At 46.1% G+C, this 15,480-nt stretch overlaps 2 protein-coding genes across 4 annotated transcripts; one reads left to right on the top strand and one right to left on the bottom strand.

The window, feature by feature from the left end:
• Positions 1 to 25: 25 nt before the first annotated feature.
• LOC103996424 (SHUGOSHIN 2) lies at positions 26 to 2,440 on the bottom strand. Of its 3 annotated transcripts, none has more exons than XM_009417348.3 (10): positions 2,192 to 2,440; positions 1,843 to 2,045; positions 1,689 to 1,726; positions 1,485 to 1,593; positions 1,376 to 1,399; positions 1,154 to 1,222; positions 1,024 to 1,071; positions 849 to 948; positions 681 to 735; positions 26 to 603 (listed from the first exon to the last, which is right to left on the bottom strand). In XM_009417348.3, exons 1-10 carry the CDS (start codon positions 2,244 to 2,246, stop codon positions 279 to 281), a joined length of 1,026 nt encoding a protein of 341 aa, XP_009415623.2. In that variant the 5' UTR covers positions 2,247 to 2,440; the 3' UTR covers positions 26 to 278. The 3 variants fall into 3 exon arrangements, with proteins under 3 accessions (XP_009415623.2, XP_009415630.2, XP_009415638.2); XM_009417355.3 differs by having other exon boundaries at positions 1,036 to 1,071; XM_009417363.3 differs by lacking the exon at positions 1,024 to 1,071.
• Positions 2,441 to 3,762: 1,322 nt separating this feature from the next.
• Positions 3,763 to 5,312, top strand: LOC135628581 (heavy metal-associated isoprenylated plant protein 3-like). The gene is made up of 4 exons (XM_065135326.1): positions 3,763 to 4,050; positions 4,132 to 4,361; positions 4,448 to 4,535; positions 4,799 to 5,312. The coding sequence occupies exons 1-4, from the start codon at positions 3,996 to 3,998 to the stop codon at positions 5,161 to 5,163; spliced, it is 738 nt and encodes a 245-aa protein (XP_064991398.1). The 5' UTR covers positions 3,763 to 3,995; the 3' UTR covers positions 5,164 to 5,312.
• Positions 5,313 to 15,480: the final 10,168 nt, after the last annotated feature.

Below are 15,480 nucleotides of genomic sequence, written 5' to 3'. Positions count from 1 at the left end.
TTACCAAAGCTGCAGAGCATACAAATATGGAACCTCCCTTGAAATTGTTTTCTTCTATAAGTAATTCCAAATTTCCAACATCATCGTGGCTCAGATGTTCTTTAGCTTCAACCAATACGGAAAGTAAAAAAGCCGTTAAGCTAACAACACAAGGTACTGGCTTACAGGGACTATAAGTGTGCGAAAAAAAAAATATGATAAGATTGTAGAAGGATTGGGGTGTCCAGCACACAGTTGGCACTACCTGAAGTGTTGGAATCCAAGTAGAACGAAGGCTTTTACTCCATCCTTCGCATTTTCGATTTAAGGGACATTTCCTTGTAGGAACTGACCTTCTCAGCGGCCTTTCGCAGTGGCCTTCCAAATGAAGATCTTCTCTGGAGTTCCTCATTTACTAACTTCGGTGAGCCACTCAAATCCTCTTCCTCGTTCTTCACTTGAATCATAGAACCATTTGCAGAATCCAGTTGAACAGAAATGTTCTCATCTGATGACTCACCGATTGACTGAACTGGAACTTTGACATCCTCTATTGTAGGCAAGCTCTCCACGGGTTGATATGATTCAGGCGTCAAATTGATCGATCTCCTTCTTAGGGATAGCCTAATTTAATTGAAGCAGTGAGGATGCAGTTCTACGCTACAAGAGCAAGAAAAAAAGCATCCAAAAGAATTTATTACCTTCTTCCGTCGACCTTTTCTTCTGATGGTACTTGATGGGTCAGAGTGGCAGAGCCTAGCGTAAGGAAAAACATAAATGTTAAGTGAAGAAATGAAAGAAGAGGACTGAACAGAAAGATCATACATGATCACATTTTATCTATTAACAACTAGTATCAAGGAAATTACACTGTGCTTTTGACTTGCACTTCCTATTAAGGTTGGAGGTTTTCTTATCCGTTGTCGTAAATGCACCTGCTGCAACCTCACCGTGGTTGGTTCCTCCCTCCTTGTGTGGAAATTTGAGACAACAATTATGAGCAACAATTGGATCATCAAAAACAAATTTTGATTTAGAATGCACCTTAGAGCCAACCTTCTGACAAATTTCTTTATTCAACTTTTCTTTCTCCTAAAATTAAAAGAAAAAGACCCCAGTGTAGTAGATCAGATAAAATATTGGCCAAGGTATATTCGAATGGTGAGTGAAGTACCTCCGGTTCTGAGGTCTTCAATTTAAGGGCTGCTCTGGTACAACCAAGCTCATGTTGTAATGCTTTTAGCTACATCGCAAGACATGACAAGTTAAGATATTCTAAATCTCAAAGAAAATTATAAACTTGTTCATTATGAGCTGCAGTTTACAAGAATTCTACCATAGAAACGGAACACTAAAAGTGCAAAAGAAACAAAAGCAGGTGATCTAAAAGACTCACTCTATCTTTCCCTAAATTAAGCTCCTGCAAACAAAGAAACATAAAAGAATGATAACGCTGAAAACATCGAAAAATCTTAAACGAGAAAGTATTTGGACAAGTTATAGACCGCTAGCATCTGAGAGTTAGCTCTAGCTAGCTGCCAATTTTGTTGGTTGGTTTTCTGTAATTGGAGCTCAAGTTTCTGCAACTCAATGCTGCTCAACCGAATGATCTCACTGCCAACAAGAAACATTTCAATCATTCTTTGGACCACGAGTTTCATACACAAGTAAGGAATCAAACTAATTCATATTTAGGGAAATTTACTGACTTCCTCTCAGCGAGAAGCTTCAACAAAGAGGTATTTTCCTGAAGTAAAACAAAAAAAAAAGACAAAAAAAAAAACATACTTTTGAGCACAACAAAAAAAAATCCAAGAAAAGAATTAATAGTAGATTAAGTCTGAAAAGGCAAAAGTCGTGCACCTTCATCAACTGAGAAATGCAGTCCTTGGGTCTCGGAGAAGGCATCACGTTTGCGTTTTCCTTATCGTCATCAGAGCAGGACGTGCGGCTCATTCCAATCCCTGCGGAACTCACGGTGTTGGTGATATCCGACAGCCCATTCCTCCTCACTGAGCTCCCCATTAAAGGTCTCTTCTGGGTATTCTCCCGTCCATGATTCGCTCCTACAATTAAATCGACCTATTGTCACGATCATCCAAAAAAACTGAACCCTAACCCTAAAATCAGGAGGAACCTAAGGATCAAAATCCATAGAAAAAGATCGAAACTTTAGGAGGTTAGCATAGATGAGAAATGAACTAAAAGGTACCAGTGGCGCCCGAGTCGGCGTTGATTAGCGAGCGAGCACGGACGCCACCATCCATGGAAGATCGAAGAACAAACAAATCAAGAAAAGTCTCCACCACCTCCTCCTCCTGCCTTTCTCTTCCTCAGAGGAGGGGTTAAATCCGAACGGGGATGCAGAAAAGGTGGAAGAGATCTGTGCTGAATTCCTCGATGGGGAGAACCGGACGAGGAGATGAGAAAGACCGAGATGCAACTCCGACCGTCCTTTTCAAAATCGACAGAAACCGCGCCTCTGCTACTTTCTGCGTCGGGGTCCCTTTTCTAACTGGGCCGTGTAGGCCGGCCCATAGACAGGTCTAACCGACGTCCAATATGAAACCCATCTCACGTCCCGTTTCCCGTTACCCCGATTGCCCGTTCGGTCCGTTAGATGACAGGGCGTAGAAAAGGCAGCGACGACAACGATTTCCTCTGCCGCTGCCACCTCCGCTCCCTACACGGCCATCACCTCCTTGAGGGGCGGCTCCGACGGGTTCGCGCGCGCCCTCAAAATCGATGGTTGTTACAGTCCTCAAGGACCGAGCCACTACGGCATCCCCTTGGTCCTCTTCGTCTCCCCACACGACACCGTTGCAGCCGCCGATCCACTACGGCATCAACCGGGGCCGCGGGTTCGAGGTCGACAACTAGGCACCGGTTTGTGGGACCATGTGATGTGTCATCCTATATTTTCCACGAGTCCGTAGTCCAGTGTTGCACGATACGATGAGTACACGCAGGATGGGGGTATCCAACACAAGGCTTTGTTGAAATTCGTGCAATCACCTGATCGGCGCGGCAAGCACTGCACCACCAGAACACCTAAATCCTATTTCAATTGCCGGAACACTAATCACAAAGCGGATTTCATGAACTCTACTCGAGATTTAGACCCACTCCATATGACTATATCATGAATGCATAAAATTCTTCCTTCACTTGTTCGTATGTCTAAAATTATCGCTGATGAGACTGATCCGTCATGTAAGCACGACTTCGCTGTGCGTCAAATAAGTTCTTGACGTCTCGCTTTCAGCGGTTTCCCAGCAACTTCGATTGCAATTCCAAGATGAAATGCGTGCAAATTTCCTAAGATGCATCCGAACGCACTCGTCGGGGGACGATGATCCACCACCGTGATGCCGCCACGTGTCGTGGAGACGCAACGGGCCTCTTTCCGCGACGAAAGCGCCGGTCCACATCCGACGGCTCTCCCACGCCCAACGAACTCATCATGGATCTCGCCCCGCCATGCCCATGAATGACGACCATCCATCGACACCCATCACGTAATGAGAGGACCCCCGCAGGAAACTCTCGTTTTCCCCACATGGTCTAGCCGTCGCGGTTTACTTAAGAGGGCAGTTGGGCCCCGCATGGGTCCCTTTGAGAAGACCTCACTGATTACATGGGTGAGAAATGGGGTACAAGTAGGTCGGGTATTGCAAATTTTTTGTGACCCGAATACTCGACGTGCAGCTGCCCCTGTTATATGATACCTTCGTCTTCCATTTCCCATCCATCCACTGTCCAAGCAGGAGGGCGAGCGGCAGCCATGGCCAAGGCAGGGTTTCCATCTGCTTTAATTCGTCCCTTACAATAATCGTCGGTGTTTCTTCGTTTCTTAATCCAGTGGCCATTCAACTTGACCACAGAAGAAGAATAAGGGAGGTGAGAACGGGGAGGCGGCGGCCGGCAACCCAGCAGGAGGAGCAGGACGAGGAGGAGAAGGCGGCAATGAGGAGAAAAACGCCGGCGGTAGCATTACGGTCGTGTTGAAGGTGGACATGCATTGCGAGGGCTGTGCCAAAAAGGTCATCAAATCCGTCAAGGGCGTTCAAGGTGCGTGCGAATCTCCAGCTCCCATCGATTGCGGCCGATGAATCCGTCGCGAAGTGCCATCCGATTGCTTTGATTCCGCAGGCGTGGAAGGGGTGAAAGCAGACGCCGGGAGCGGGAAGCTGACGGTGATGGGAAAGCTGGACCCGTGGAAGCTCCGCGATCGGGTGGAGGCCAAGACCCACAAGAAGGTGGACCTCGTCTCCCCCGCCAACTTTCCCAAAAAAGGCGCCGACGCCAACGATCCCTCCTCCTCCTCCGCCAAGAAGCCCGCCGCGGTCAAGAAAACCGACGACAAGAAACCCCAGGACAAGGCATCACGTCTCTTCCTGCATTATATCATCGTCCTTCTTGATTCCATCAATCCCTCATTTCTTCTCTTCTTTCACGAAAACCTAAGCTTGCGGTGACGACGGTGGTGCTGAAGATTCGTTTGCACTGCGAGGGTTGCATCCGACGAATCCGGAAGACCATCACCAAAATTAAAGGTTATTTCAAATCCTTTTTTCCCTTTATATTTCTGAAGCAGAAAAAGCTACGCCCGATTGCAGAAAGGGAAATTATTCCCCAGAAAGTGACCGAACTTTTTCTACCAACTCGGCCTTATTTTTTTTACTTACCGTCAGATTGAACGAGTACGGCTCTGATCGTCCTGTAATAGCAGCATCGAAGAATATATGCAGGCTTTTAGATTATTCTCTTATACCCAAACTTTTATCTGGTAATCACGCTGTCCGCTTGTATCACTCAGGTGTGGACAGCGTGGTCTTCGACACCCAAAAGGATCTGGTCACCGTCAAGGGGACGATGGACGCGAAGCCGCTGCCAGAGGTGCTGAAGGCGAAGCTGAAGCGGGACGTGGAGGTGGTGCAGCCCAAGAAGGACGGCGGCGAGAAGAAGGATAAGGGCGGCGGAGGCGAGAAGAAGGAGAAGGGTGGTGGTGGTGGCGGCGGCGGAGGAGGAGGTGGCCAGAAGGAGACCAACGCAAAGGCGGCCACGGTGCCGGAGCCTCCGAACGAGATGGACTACTACGCGGGTTACGGTTACCGCATCGAGTTGGTGCACGCGCCGCAGCTGTTCAGCGACGAGAACCCCAACTCGTGTTCCGTTATGTGAGACGGTTTTGCTCGCCATTGTTCTCTTTTCGTTTTCGTAGTTAATGATGAGATTTGATGTGGCGAAGGATATAACATGTATGCCCTTTCTAATGGTACGATCTACATTACCATACTTTTGCTATAAATGGGATCATTCGAGTGATGCAAGCTGGGGTTATAACATGTAGATGTTTATGGTACCATGATATCATCTTATGTACGTAAGTGGCCTTCACTAATAACATAAGCTGCTTGAGGGTACATTTACGAACACATGCAGCATCCGAAGTATATTTTAAATATAAATTTATGTTTGATAATTTTTTTCTAAAATCATACTTAGCTTTCTATTGATAATCTTTAGATGTTGATGTTATCATAGATGTCGTTGAACTCACGTGCAGTTGAGGTGGTGTCGGGCTGCCTCCCAATTGATTCTGGGTATGTCTTTTGGGGACCATGTGAATATATCTGCATTTTTCTTTAGAAAATCGATAAGTTGGACTTAGTTCGCTTCAGGGAGCGTTGTCCCGACTTTTACGATCATGTCGGGTCGGTCCCTTCTCAAGGGGACTTCAACGAGCTATTCGGTTGGTCCTGGGTGTGTCGGTACTCTGGCTTCTTCATTGGGATCCAAGGCTTGCTGGGGTCGTAGCTTTTTCGGGAGAGCGACTACTGTTAGATAGCATCGTCTTGACTCCTTGGGATCACTTCGGGCCATCCCGATTCCTTCTGACATCGAAAATTTGATGGCTTGGTGATAGGTGGAGATACTGCTCTCAATTTGTGAAGTGTCGGGCAACCGAGGATGGCGTTATACGTAGAGGGAAGATCGACTACCATGAAGGTGGTCATTGCCATCTTGGTTCCCAATTCTTCCTCGATGGTAATGGGGTGGATAATGGTCCCGAGTGGGAAGATAGAATCTCTCATGAATCCGATAAGTGTCGATGCCATGGATGTGAGGTCTTCATTAGTTAGGCCGAGCTTTTTGAAGGCGTCGAGGTATAGCACATCGGCAAAACTCCCGGTGTTGACCATCACTCTCTTTACCCGAGCGTTGGTGATTTGAATGGAGATCACCAAAGCATCGTCATGGTGGGAGTATTCAACTTCTTCGATTTCGAATTCAGATTCAAGTCTGGGTGCTTCTCCACCGTGCTTCGAGCGTAGGCCTTCCTCATTGTTGTGTTGCTGCCTCTGGAAGCCAGTTCGTCGATGATGACATCGATTTGCCTCTTGATGGGGCCGTCGGGGCATAGCGATGCTTCTCTTGGCTTCTTGAGGTAGCACCCGAGGTGGCCTCTTTGGATCAACTCCTCAATTTGATTTCGGAGATCATTACAGTCCTCAGTATCATGGCCATAATCCTGGTGGAACCTGTAATATTTAGATCGATCATTGTGAGTAACTTTCAAGGGGTTGGGTTATCCCAAAAGTCCTTTCTCCCTGATTTGGAGAAAGATGTCGGTACAAGAAGTGTTCAAAGGCAGGGGCGAGGGTCTTGGGAGTAGCTGCTCGGTCTGGTCAGGCGTCCTGCGGGGTTTGTTAGGATCGAGAGCACTAAGAGGGGGGGGGGTGAATTAGTGCAGCGGAAATCTTACAGCGATTAAAAACCAAAAGCTGCGTTCGTTCAAAAAAAAAAAACTATTATGATGCAAAAGCTAATTCTCAGTTTGTATCTAAGTGCAGTTTGCGTCTAAGCGCAGATTGCGTCTAAGCGCAGTTTGCGTCTAAACACAGTTTGCGTCTAAGCGCAGTTTGCGTCTAAACACAGTTTGCGTCTAAGCGCAGTTTTACGTCTAAGCGCAGTTTACGTCTAAACTCAGATTTACGTCTAAACGCAGTTTTACGTCTAAACTCAGATTTACGTCTAAACGCTGTTTTACGTCTAGACGCAGATTTACGTCTAAACTTTGAAACTCGTTTGTATACTCGCAGAAAGCAGTATGCAGTTGAAATCAAGACGTAAACGTGAACTGAGAACTAATGATTGTGAGAGGAAAGCCGATTTACGTCTAAATGCAGTTTTACGTCTAAATGTTGAAACTCGTTCGTAAAATTGTAGAGGACAGTTTGCAGTTATCAATAGGATCAAAATGTAAGTGTAAACTGCAAAGAAACTCTTTCGTAAAAGCACCGAAGACAGTTCTGCAGAATCAAACGTAAACGTAAACTGTAATGTACGAAAATACGAATTTACGTCTGAATGCAGATTCGGAAGAACAGCACTTAGAACTTGTTCGTGAAAGCGCAGAGAGCAGTAGTAATGGAGGAGGTTTGCAGTAATGATAAAGTGCTCAAAAATAAACGCAAACCAGAGATTTAGAGTGGTTTGGTCAGCCTTGACCTACTCCACTTTTGGCTTCCTCCACCGACGAGGTTGCCGACGTCAACTAGGGGCCTTCCTTCAATGGGCGAAGGCCAAACTGCCCTTTTACAGTTTCTCTCCTTTTAACAGGCTCAGGAGACAACCTTTACAGACCTTTCTCTCCTCACTTTACAACTGAAAACTTGAAGAACAGAAGGAGGAGACTTAAAGGCTTTACAACACTTTTGAGCTCTTAGAATCACAGAAAAGATCAAGATTTCGGTGTGGGTCTGTATCTTTTCAGTGCTGAATGGGTGGGGTATTTATAGGCCCCAACCCAATTCAAATTTCGAGCTCAAAACAATCAAATCCCGAAATTCCGGGATCAGGCGGTTGCACCTCTTGACTGGAGAGGTGGCACCGCCTGGCAGAGCTCGAAGTCTGAGCTCAGGCGATTGCACCTCTCGACTGGAGAGGTGGCACCGCCTGGCAGAGCTCGAAGACTGAGCTCAGACGGTTGCACCTTCTCTGTCAGGGGTGGTTGCACCTTCCTGCCAGAGCTCGAAGACCGAGCTCAGGCGGTGCATCTCCTGACCAGATAAGTTTCTCTTCTCTGCCAGAGGTGATCGCCCCTTTCTACCAGAGGTGGTTGCACCTCTCTGCCAGAGGTGGTTGCACCTCTCTGCCAGAGCTCGAAGACTGAGCTTAGGCTGTGCATCTCCTGGCCAGAGAGGTCGTACTTCTCTTCCAGAGCTCGAAGACTGAGCTCGGTGATTGCATCACCAGGCAGAGCTCGAAACTTGAGCTCAAGCGGTGCTACCGCTTGACAGAGGAGGTTGCACCGCCCAGTCTCGCTTGGAGACTGAGCCCTGGGCGGTTGCACCGCCTGGCTGGAGCGGTTGCACCTCCTAGTCTCGCTGGGAGACTTAGCCTAGGCGGTGGCACCTCCCTGCCTGGGCGGTTGCACCTCCCACAGCTTCTTGGGTTCGAATGGGTTGAACCATTCGACCCAACTTGAGTTCTTCAGGGGCCCAATTGCCCCAGGATTAAGCTAATGGGATCACCTCCCATTTCTAACTTAATCACCATGCTAACTACGATTAAATCTAAGACAATTTCTGCAGCTTTGCTTCGGTACGTCAATTGCTTTTTCCGGCGAGTTTCCGGCGAACTTCCGTCGATCATCCGATGAACCCTCGGTGATGCTTCTGCGGACTTCCGGCAAACTCCTGGACTTTGCGACGATCCACTTGGCGAGTTCCGACGAGCTTCGCTTGGCAAGCTTCTGGACTTCTCGGATCTGTTCCCGCAGAACCTTCGACGACCGTCCGTACTTCCGTCGAACTCTCGAACTCCCAACGTGATCATGAACTTGACTCCGGCGCAACTCCTGCTGCTTGTCTATCTTTCATCGTAGTTAATCCTGCACACTTATCTCAACACATAGATTAGACAACAAATGACAATTGACTTCATCATCAAAATCCGAGATTCAACAATCTCCCCCTTTTTGATGATGACAATCAATTGATAATGGAGTTATCCTTAACTCCCCCTGTCTATATGCCATAGTTGAGATAAGTCAACCTTGAATTCAAGACCTAAGAATTCAAGTGACGTATTGATAAGTTAGATCAGTTAAACTTATCAATACTCCCATCATGATACCTATCATGATGTATCTCTTCAAGGATGATGTCAAAGCTTGACATTCATCATCAAGTTTGTATGATAGTGTTTGTGACTATTCATCATGTAATTGAACATTATCATTTAAAGCTCGAAGGACTATTACATGATGCACACATATTATCATTCTAGCAAGTTTGCATTTACTTCACAAAATAGGATATCAACTCAAGACATAATGCAAACTATAGCACATGTTTCATATATCTCTTGGTGATGCAAGGATGGCATTGTGCAAACATTATTTATAGCATCACTCAAGGTATTTCTAATCACAGTGTTTATCAATTCATATATTTCTCCCCCTTTGTCATCAACAAAAAGCATTGTTATACAAGGAAGACCAATTTAGACGAAAGCTTATAGAGGGATTTTACATAGATTGCTTTGAAAACTTCTTCCCCCTTTTGTTATAATTCATTTTACCCGTAAAGATATTACAGAATGAAATACATATTCAGGAATCACTTTATCAGATTTAATTCAAAAACTTATTTTTCATGAAAGTGTACGAATAAATCTGTTTTATAGCATTCAAACAACTAAGATGCATTTGGACAAGATTTTGTTACAGATTTTCACATATAATCATAGAAAATGGCATTCATGTGATCTGATCATTCAATATAGTCCGAAAAATAATTTTAACAAGTTTATTTATTCGGACACATCAACATTCCTAATCAATGCACAAGGTTTTCAAAACTTTTAGTTTCAGAACACAATATTCTTATCACATATAAAAAAAAAAACGATATGATTAAAGTTCGAGATAACCTTTACCACAAAGCACATGTCAAATGTTTACCACAATAGATGTTTACAACCAGCATGTCAGAAGTAACATAAGAAGTTTACAACAACAAATGTTCATACAAGTTCATTCATGAGGTGGAAAATTAAAGTGCCTAAACTGCTAGTCATAGGTGCCCAGCAAGCCAATCACGTGAGTGATGGCACGTGTGACTTGATACAGAATCTTTTTGCTTATTATATTTTGGCATATATCACTTTATAACTATTGCATAAATGCATATATATATTGTGATGTCCTTGGATTTGTGCAATGGGAATCGGATCGTGATGAGATCACGATAATGAGATCGATTCACCTTTAAACACATATCCTAAATAATCCCGGTCATAGGTTACTCGAGAGGGACATCGTGATAACCGGATAGACTGGTGTGCTGTATACCCGTCCATATGATGGATGCAGCTGGTCTCATAGCTGCTCGTGTAGGGACACTAGGGATACAATACAGGTGCTCATTGGAGAATGAGTTCACTGATTGATCCGCTTACGGAATGCTGGATGGTTGATGATGTCTTATTGTCAGACAGCGATTCCGTAGTCCTAGTGGTGTATCTGGTCCTTAGACTTGAGACACCAAGGATGTCCTGTATGAGTGCTCCACTCTTTGATACCAGACTTATAGGTTTGGCTGTTCCCAGATCTAGTACAGCTGGTCATTGGGAGTGGTAGTCGACCTTACGAGGGCTATTGAGTGTCGATAGAGGATCATCCACTCTCGGTATCATGAGAGGAATATCCCATGTGTTCTTGCTCAGACAAATCCCTGGCCAGGGTCATTCGGGTTGAGAGAGAAAGAGTTCTCCGGGAGAATCCGATTAGAGCGAGACTCAAGTAGAAACCGTATGGGTCTGACAGCACCATGCTCGATATACGGTCTCTGGGATATTAGATGGATGAGGGACTATAGGTACATGGTAACTGAGGACAGACAGGTCCAATGGATTGGATTCCCCTGTATCGTCTGGGGACTACGGCGTAGTGGCCTAGTACTTCCGTAGTCGATGAGTCGAGTGAATTATTACAGAGATAATAATTCACTTAGTTAGAAGGAGTTCTGACAGGTATGACTCACGGCCAACTCGATATTGGGCCTAGAGGGTCACACACATATGGTAGGCATTGCGATGAGTAGAGGTTCGGATATGAGATATCCGACGGAGCCCTTGTCTTATTGGATGCAGATCCAATACCCACTAGGGAAAGGACCCATTAGGGTTTTGACACGGGATCTCTATAAATAGGAGGGATTCACAGCCTCATAGGCTAGAGTCTTTGCTTGCCCTTCCTATTCTCCTCTCCCTCTCCACCTCAGAGTAGGCCTGGAGTTTTGAGGAGCGTCGTCGCAACCCTGCTGTGTGGATCACCGCTAGAGAGGAGGACGCTTGACCTCCTTCACCCTCTCCTGAGGATCTGCAAGGAAACAGGGATATACGATCTCCCTAGGTAACACAATCTCTATACGCAGTTTTGTGTTTTGCGGATTTTGCGCACCAATCTTCGCACGACGACGAACATCTTTTTGGGAATCGGGGATTTTTGTTTTCTTGTTCTTCCGCTGCGCATATGATGTCGCCCCCCATGATTTCCCAACAGTGGTATCAGAGCCAGGTTGTTCGTGCGAATGATTGGTTTTGAACTGCGTGTGTTGTGTTTAGGAAGAATATGGACGTCAAAATCGTTGACGCAAAAGCGAGGAAGGGCAGCAACAGTTGCTGCCCTCGATCTGCATGCCTGCAGCCAGCCGCAGCCGCAGCCAGGCAGCACAGCGCCGGCGCATGCACAAGCGCTGTGCCTGCAGTAGCCGGCCGGCGATCTGCTTGCAGCAGGCTTGCGGCCGGCGGGGCTGGGAGCCCGCTCGGTAGAAGCGCCTGCGGCCACTGAGCCCGCGGGCAGAGGCGCCGCGGGGCAGCAGCGCGGGCTGAGGCACCGCAGGGCAGCGGCGCCTGTGGCCGCTACTCCCACGGGCAAAAACCCCGCAGGGGCGGCCGCCAGCGAGGCAGCACCGCCTGCGGGCGCTGCCTCGCCGGCAGAACTGCCCGCGGAGGTGGCGACGCCCGCGGGGGCGCCCACCTGCAGCGGCAGCGCCGCCAGCGGGCGTGCCGCTTCAGGCGAGGGCAGCGCCCCGCCCCTCGCCGCACAGGCCGCCGCCAGCAGGGTGGCGGCGGCAACGGCAGCAGCAAAGGGCAGTAGGATATTAGGGTTTTCTGGGCAAAAGACAGTTTTGCCCCTCGGAATGTGAGAAATTCCAGTTTCTGTCTTTTGTCCAAATTATGAAAATACCCTTAGGAATTGAGAAATTCCCTACATGTCCCTGATTTCAGAAAAATATTAATTAATTAAAAAGTTTAGTTGATTATTATTTTTTATTATTATCTAGTAGTCCTACATGATGATGATTATTTATACATGTGATGTATGATGTGTGGACGGATGATCATAGACCGTGTGATGTGTGTACTTGTGATTATTATTATTGAGGTCTGCGAACCTCCATTATATTTCTCGTTTATTGTCGGGCCTGCGTGTCTATAATTAAGTTGTAATCACATGAGGAGGCACAGCGGGAGCGTGGATGCGACAGCGGGACCCACGAGACGGACGATCGTGATGCATGGAGATGCATCAAGATGTCGACGGAACCGACGAGGACGAGATGGACGATCACAAGGCATGGAGATGCACCGTTGCACACATAGATCTTGATGTGAGTGATTAGGCCTACTGGCTCGGGCCTAATCATATTAGGTTGTGGTCCATGATCATCTGGTGTGATTGCTTATACACATACTAGATATGTATATATATTTGCATGCGATGTAGATATATATTAAATGTGTACATGTGTGACATGTCATAATAGGAGACCAAATCATAGAAACATCTCTCGATAATATTAAGTCGGTAAACGTGAGGCAATTAGATTGACCCACGTGGCCTTCCATCGTTATGAGTAGGAACCGAATCCCGGTGTAGGTTGAGTTGGTCGAGTCCCTCGAGACTCACCTATATCGCGATTCGCTATCTTGCTTACGACATAGAGATGTCACCGGTGACCTGAGGGCATGATATGCTTGGTCGAGTCCCTCGAGGGTATATCATCAAATCAGACTCATCTTGTAACGAAGGTGTTGACTTAACCGAGCATCATGGTTGGTCGAGTCCCTCGAGGCCATGGTGATTCGGAGGCCGAACAGGACGGGAATCACAAGGAGTTGTGATCGGCAAGTGTTGTCTACCTTTTAGGCTTAGTGTGATTGGTCGAGTCCCTCGAGGTTACACTAAGACGCTGATTGGATCCTGATCCCCACTAGAAGTCTGCCGGAGACTTCCGTTTCACGTGCTGAGGGTGTCGCGTGACTCGTTAGTAAAATAGTGGGAGCATATTAAGATAGAAGTCCATATCTTGATAGTTTATTTCTTGCAAAATCTGCATGTTATTCATTTTTGCTACATCTTTATTTTCAGAAAATGTCGCTTTCAAATCCCTTACGTGGCATACTTGATGTCAACCGCCTCACTGGTCCAAATTATACGGATTGGCTCCGTAACTTGAGAATTGTTCTCACAGCGGAGAAAATCGTGTACGTCCTTGATACAGTGATGCCTACGCCCGAAGAAGGGGCAAGCGAGGATGAGATCGCTCGCTACGTGAAGTACATTGATGACTCCACTCTTGCTCAGTGCTATATGTTGGGCTCTATGACTCCAGAGTTACAGAGACAACATGAAAAGATGGATGCCAGATCCATTCTCCTACATGTCCGTAAATTGTTTGAGGAACAGGGAAGGACTCAATGATATGAGATATCCAAGAGCCTTTTCCGCGCTAGGATGACTGAGGGGACACCGGTTCAGAACCATGTCCTAAAGATGATTGAGTGGATAGAGAAACTCACAGGTCTAGGAATGGTCCTAGAGGATAACTTGTGTGTGGACATTGTGCTTCAGTCCCTACCAGATTCCTTTTCACAGTTCATAATGAACTTTAATATGAACAAGCTTGAGGTGACTCTCCCAGAGCTCCTCAATATGTTGAGGGAGGCAGAGAGTACTATTAAGAAAGAGAAGCCAGTTCTCTACACTGGTGAGACCAGAAAGAAAAGGAAAGCAGAAAGGTCCCTTAAGAAGGGAAAGGGCAAGGGCAAACAAAGTAAAGCAAATGTTGCTAAGAAAGACCCAGCAAAGGACAAAGGCCAGTGCTTCCACTGTGGTAAAGATGGGCATTGGAAGAGAAACTGCAAAGAGTACCTTGCAGAAAGGGCGAAACAAAAGCTTGATGAAGCTTCAGGTACATTCATGATCAGTCTCCATTTGTCAGACTCTTATGATAACACATGGGTATTGGATACCGGTAGTGCTTATCATATATGCAATTCGTTGCAGGTTCTGGCAAGGCCTAGGAGACTAGAGAGAGGCGAGATGGACCTCAAGATGGGTAATGGAGCAAAAGTTGCTGTTTTAGCTGTTGGCGAGGTCGCCCTACATCTGCCTAGTGGAGCTTTTATTGCATTAGATGCATGTTATTTTGTTCCTTCTATTATCAAAAACATTATCTCCATTTCATGTTTAACAGTTAGTGGATATAAATTTGTTTTTGAGAACAATGGTTGTTCGATATTATTAGATGATAAGATCATCACGAAAGGAACATTGCATAATGGTTTATTTATGTTAGACACCACTCCACATATCATGAATATAAATATGTCCAAAAGGAAACGAGATGAGTTGAACAGTGCATACCTGTGGCATTGTAGGCTAGGTCACATCCATGAAAGAAGGATTCAAAAGTTGCTAAATGATGGATATCTAGATCCATTCGACTATGTGTCATATGCAACTTGTGAGCCTTGCATTCGTGGAAAACTGACCAACTCTCCATTTAGTGGAACTGGAGAGAGAGCCACTGAGTTGTTGGAACTCATACATAGTGATGTATGTGGACCCATGTCAACTCATGCCATTGGAGGTTACTCCTACTTCATTACATTTACTGATGATTTCTCAAGGTATGGATATGTGTACTTAATGAAGTACAAGTCCGAGGCCTTTGAGAAATTCAGAGAGTATAAGAATGAGGTGGAGAACCAGACTGGAAAGAGTATCAAAACTCTTCGATCAGATCGAGGAGGTGAGTACTTAAGTACAGAGTTTACTCACTTCCTCAAGGACCATGGGATATTATCCCAATGGACACCTCCTTATACACCTCAGCTCAATGGTGTCTCTGAAAGGAGAAATCGTACATTATTAGATATGGTACGGTCCATGATGAGTTTCGCTGACCTACCCATCTCATTCTGGGGATATGCCCTAGAAACCGCAGCTTACCTTCTGAACAGAGTTCCAACTAAGTCGGTGGTGTCTACACCATATGAGATATGGAAAGGGAAGAAGCCTGATCTTAAAGTAGTTAAGATTTGGGGCTGCTCTGCCCATGTTAAAAGATACAGCCCCGATAAGTTAGAATCAAGGACAGGGCGATGTAAATTTGTGGGATACCCCAAGGAAACTTGTGG

This window comes from Musa acuminata, chromosome BXJ3-1 (genome assembly GCF_036884655.1).
Source record: "Musa acuminata AAA Group cultivar baxijiao chromosome BXJ3-1, Cavendish_Baxijiao_AAA, whole genome shotgun sequence".
Taxonomy (NCBI): Eukaryota; Viridiplantae; Streptophyta; class Magnoliopsida; order Zingiberales; family Musaceae; genus Musa; species Musa acuminata.
The sequence above is the reverse complement of the archived record's forward strand: the minus strand, read 5'-3'. Positions and strand labels throughout refer to the sequence as shown.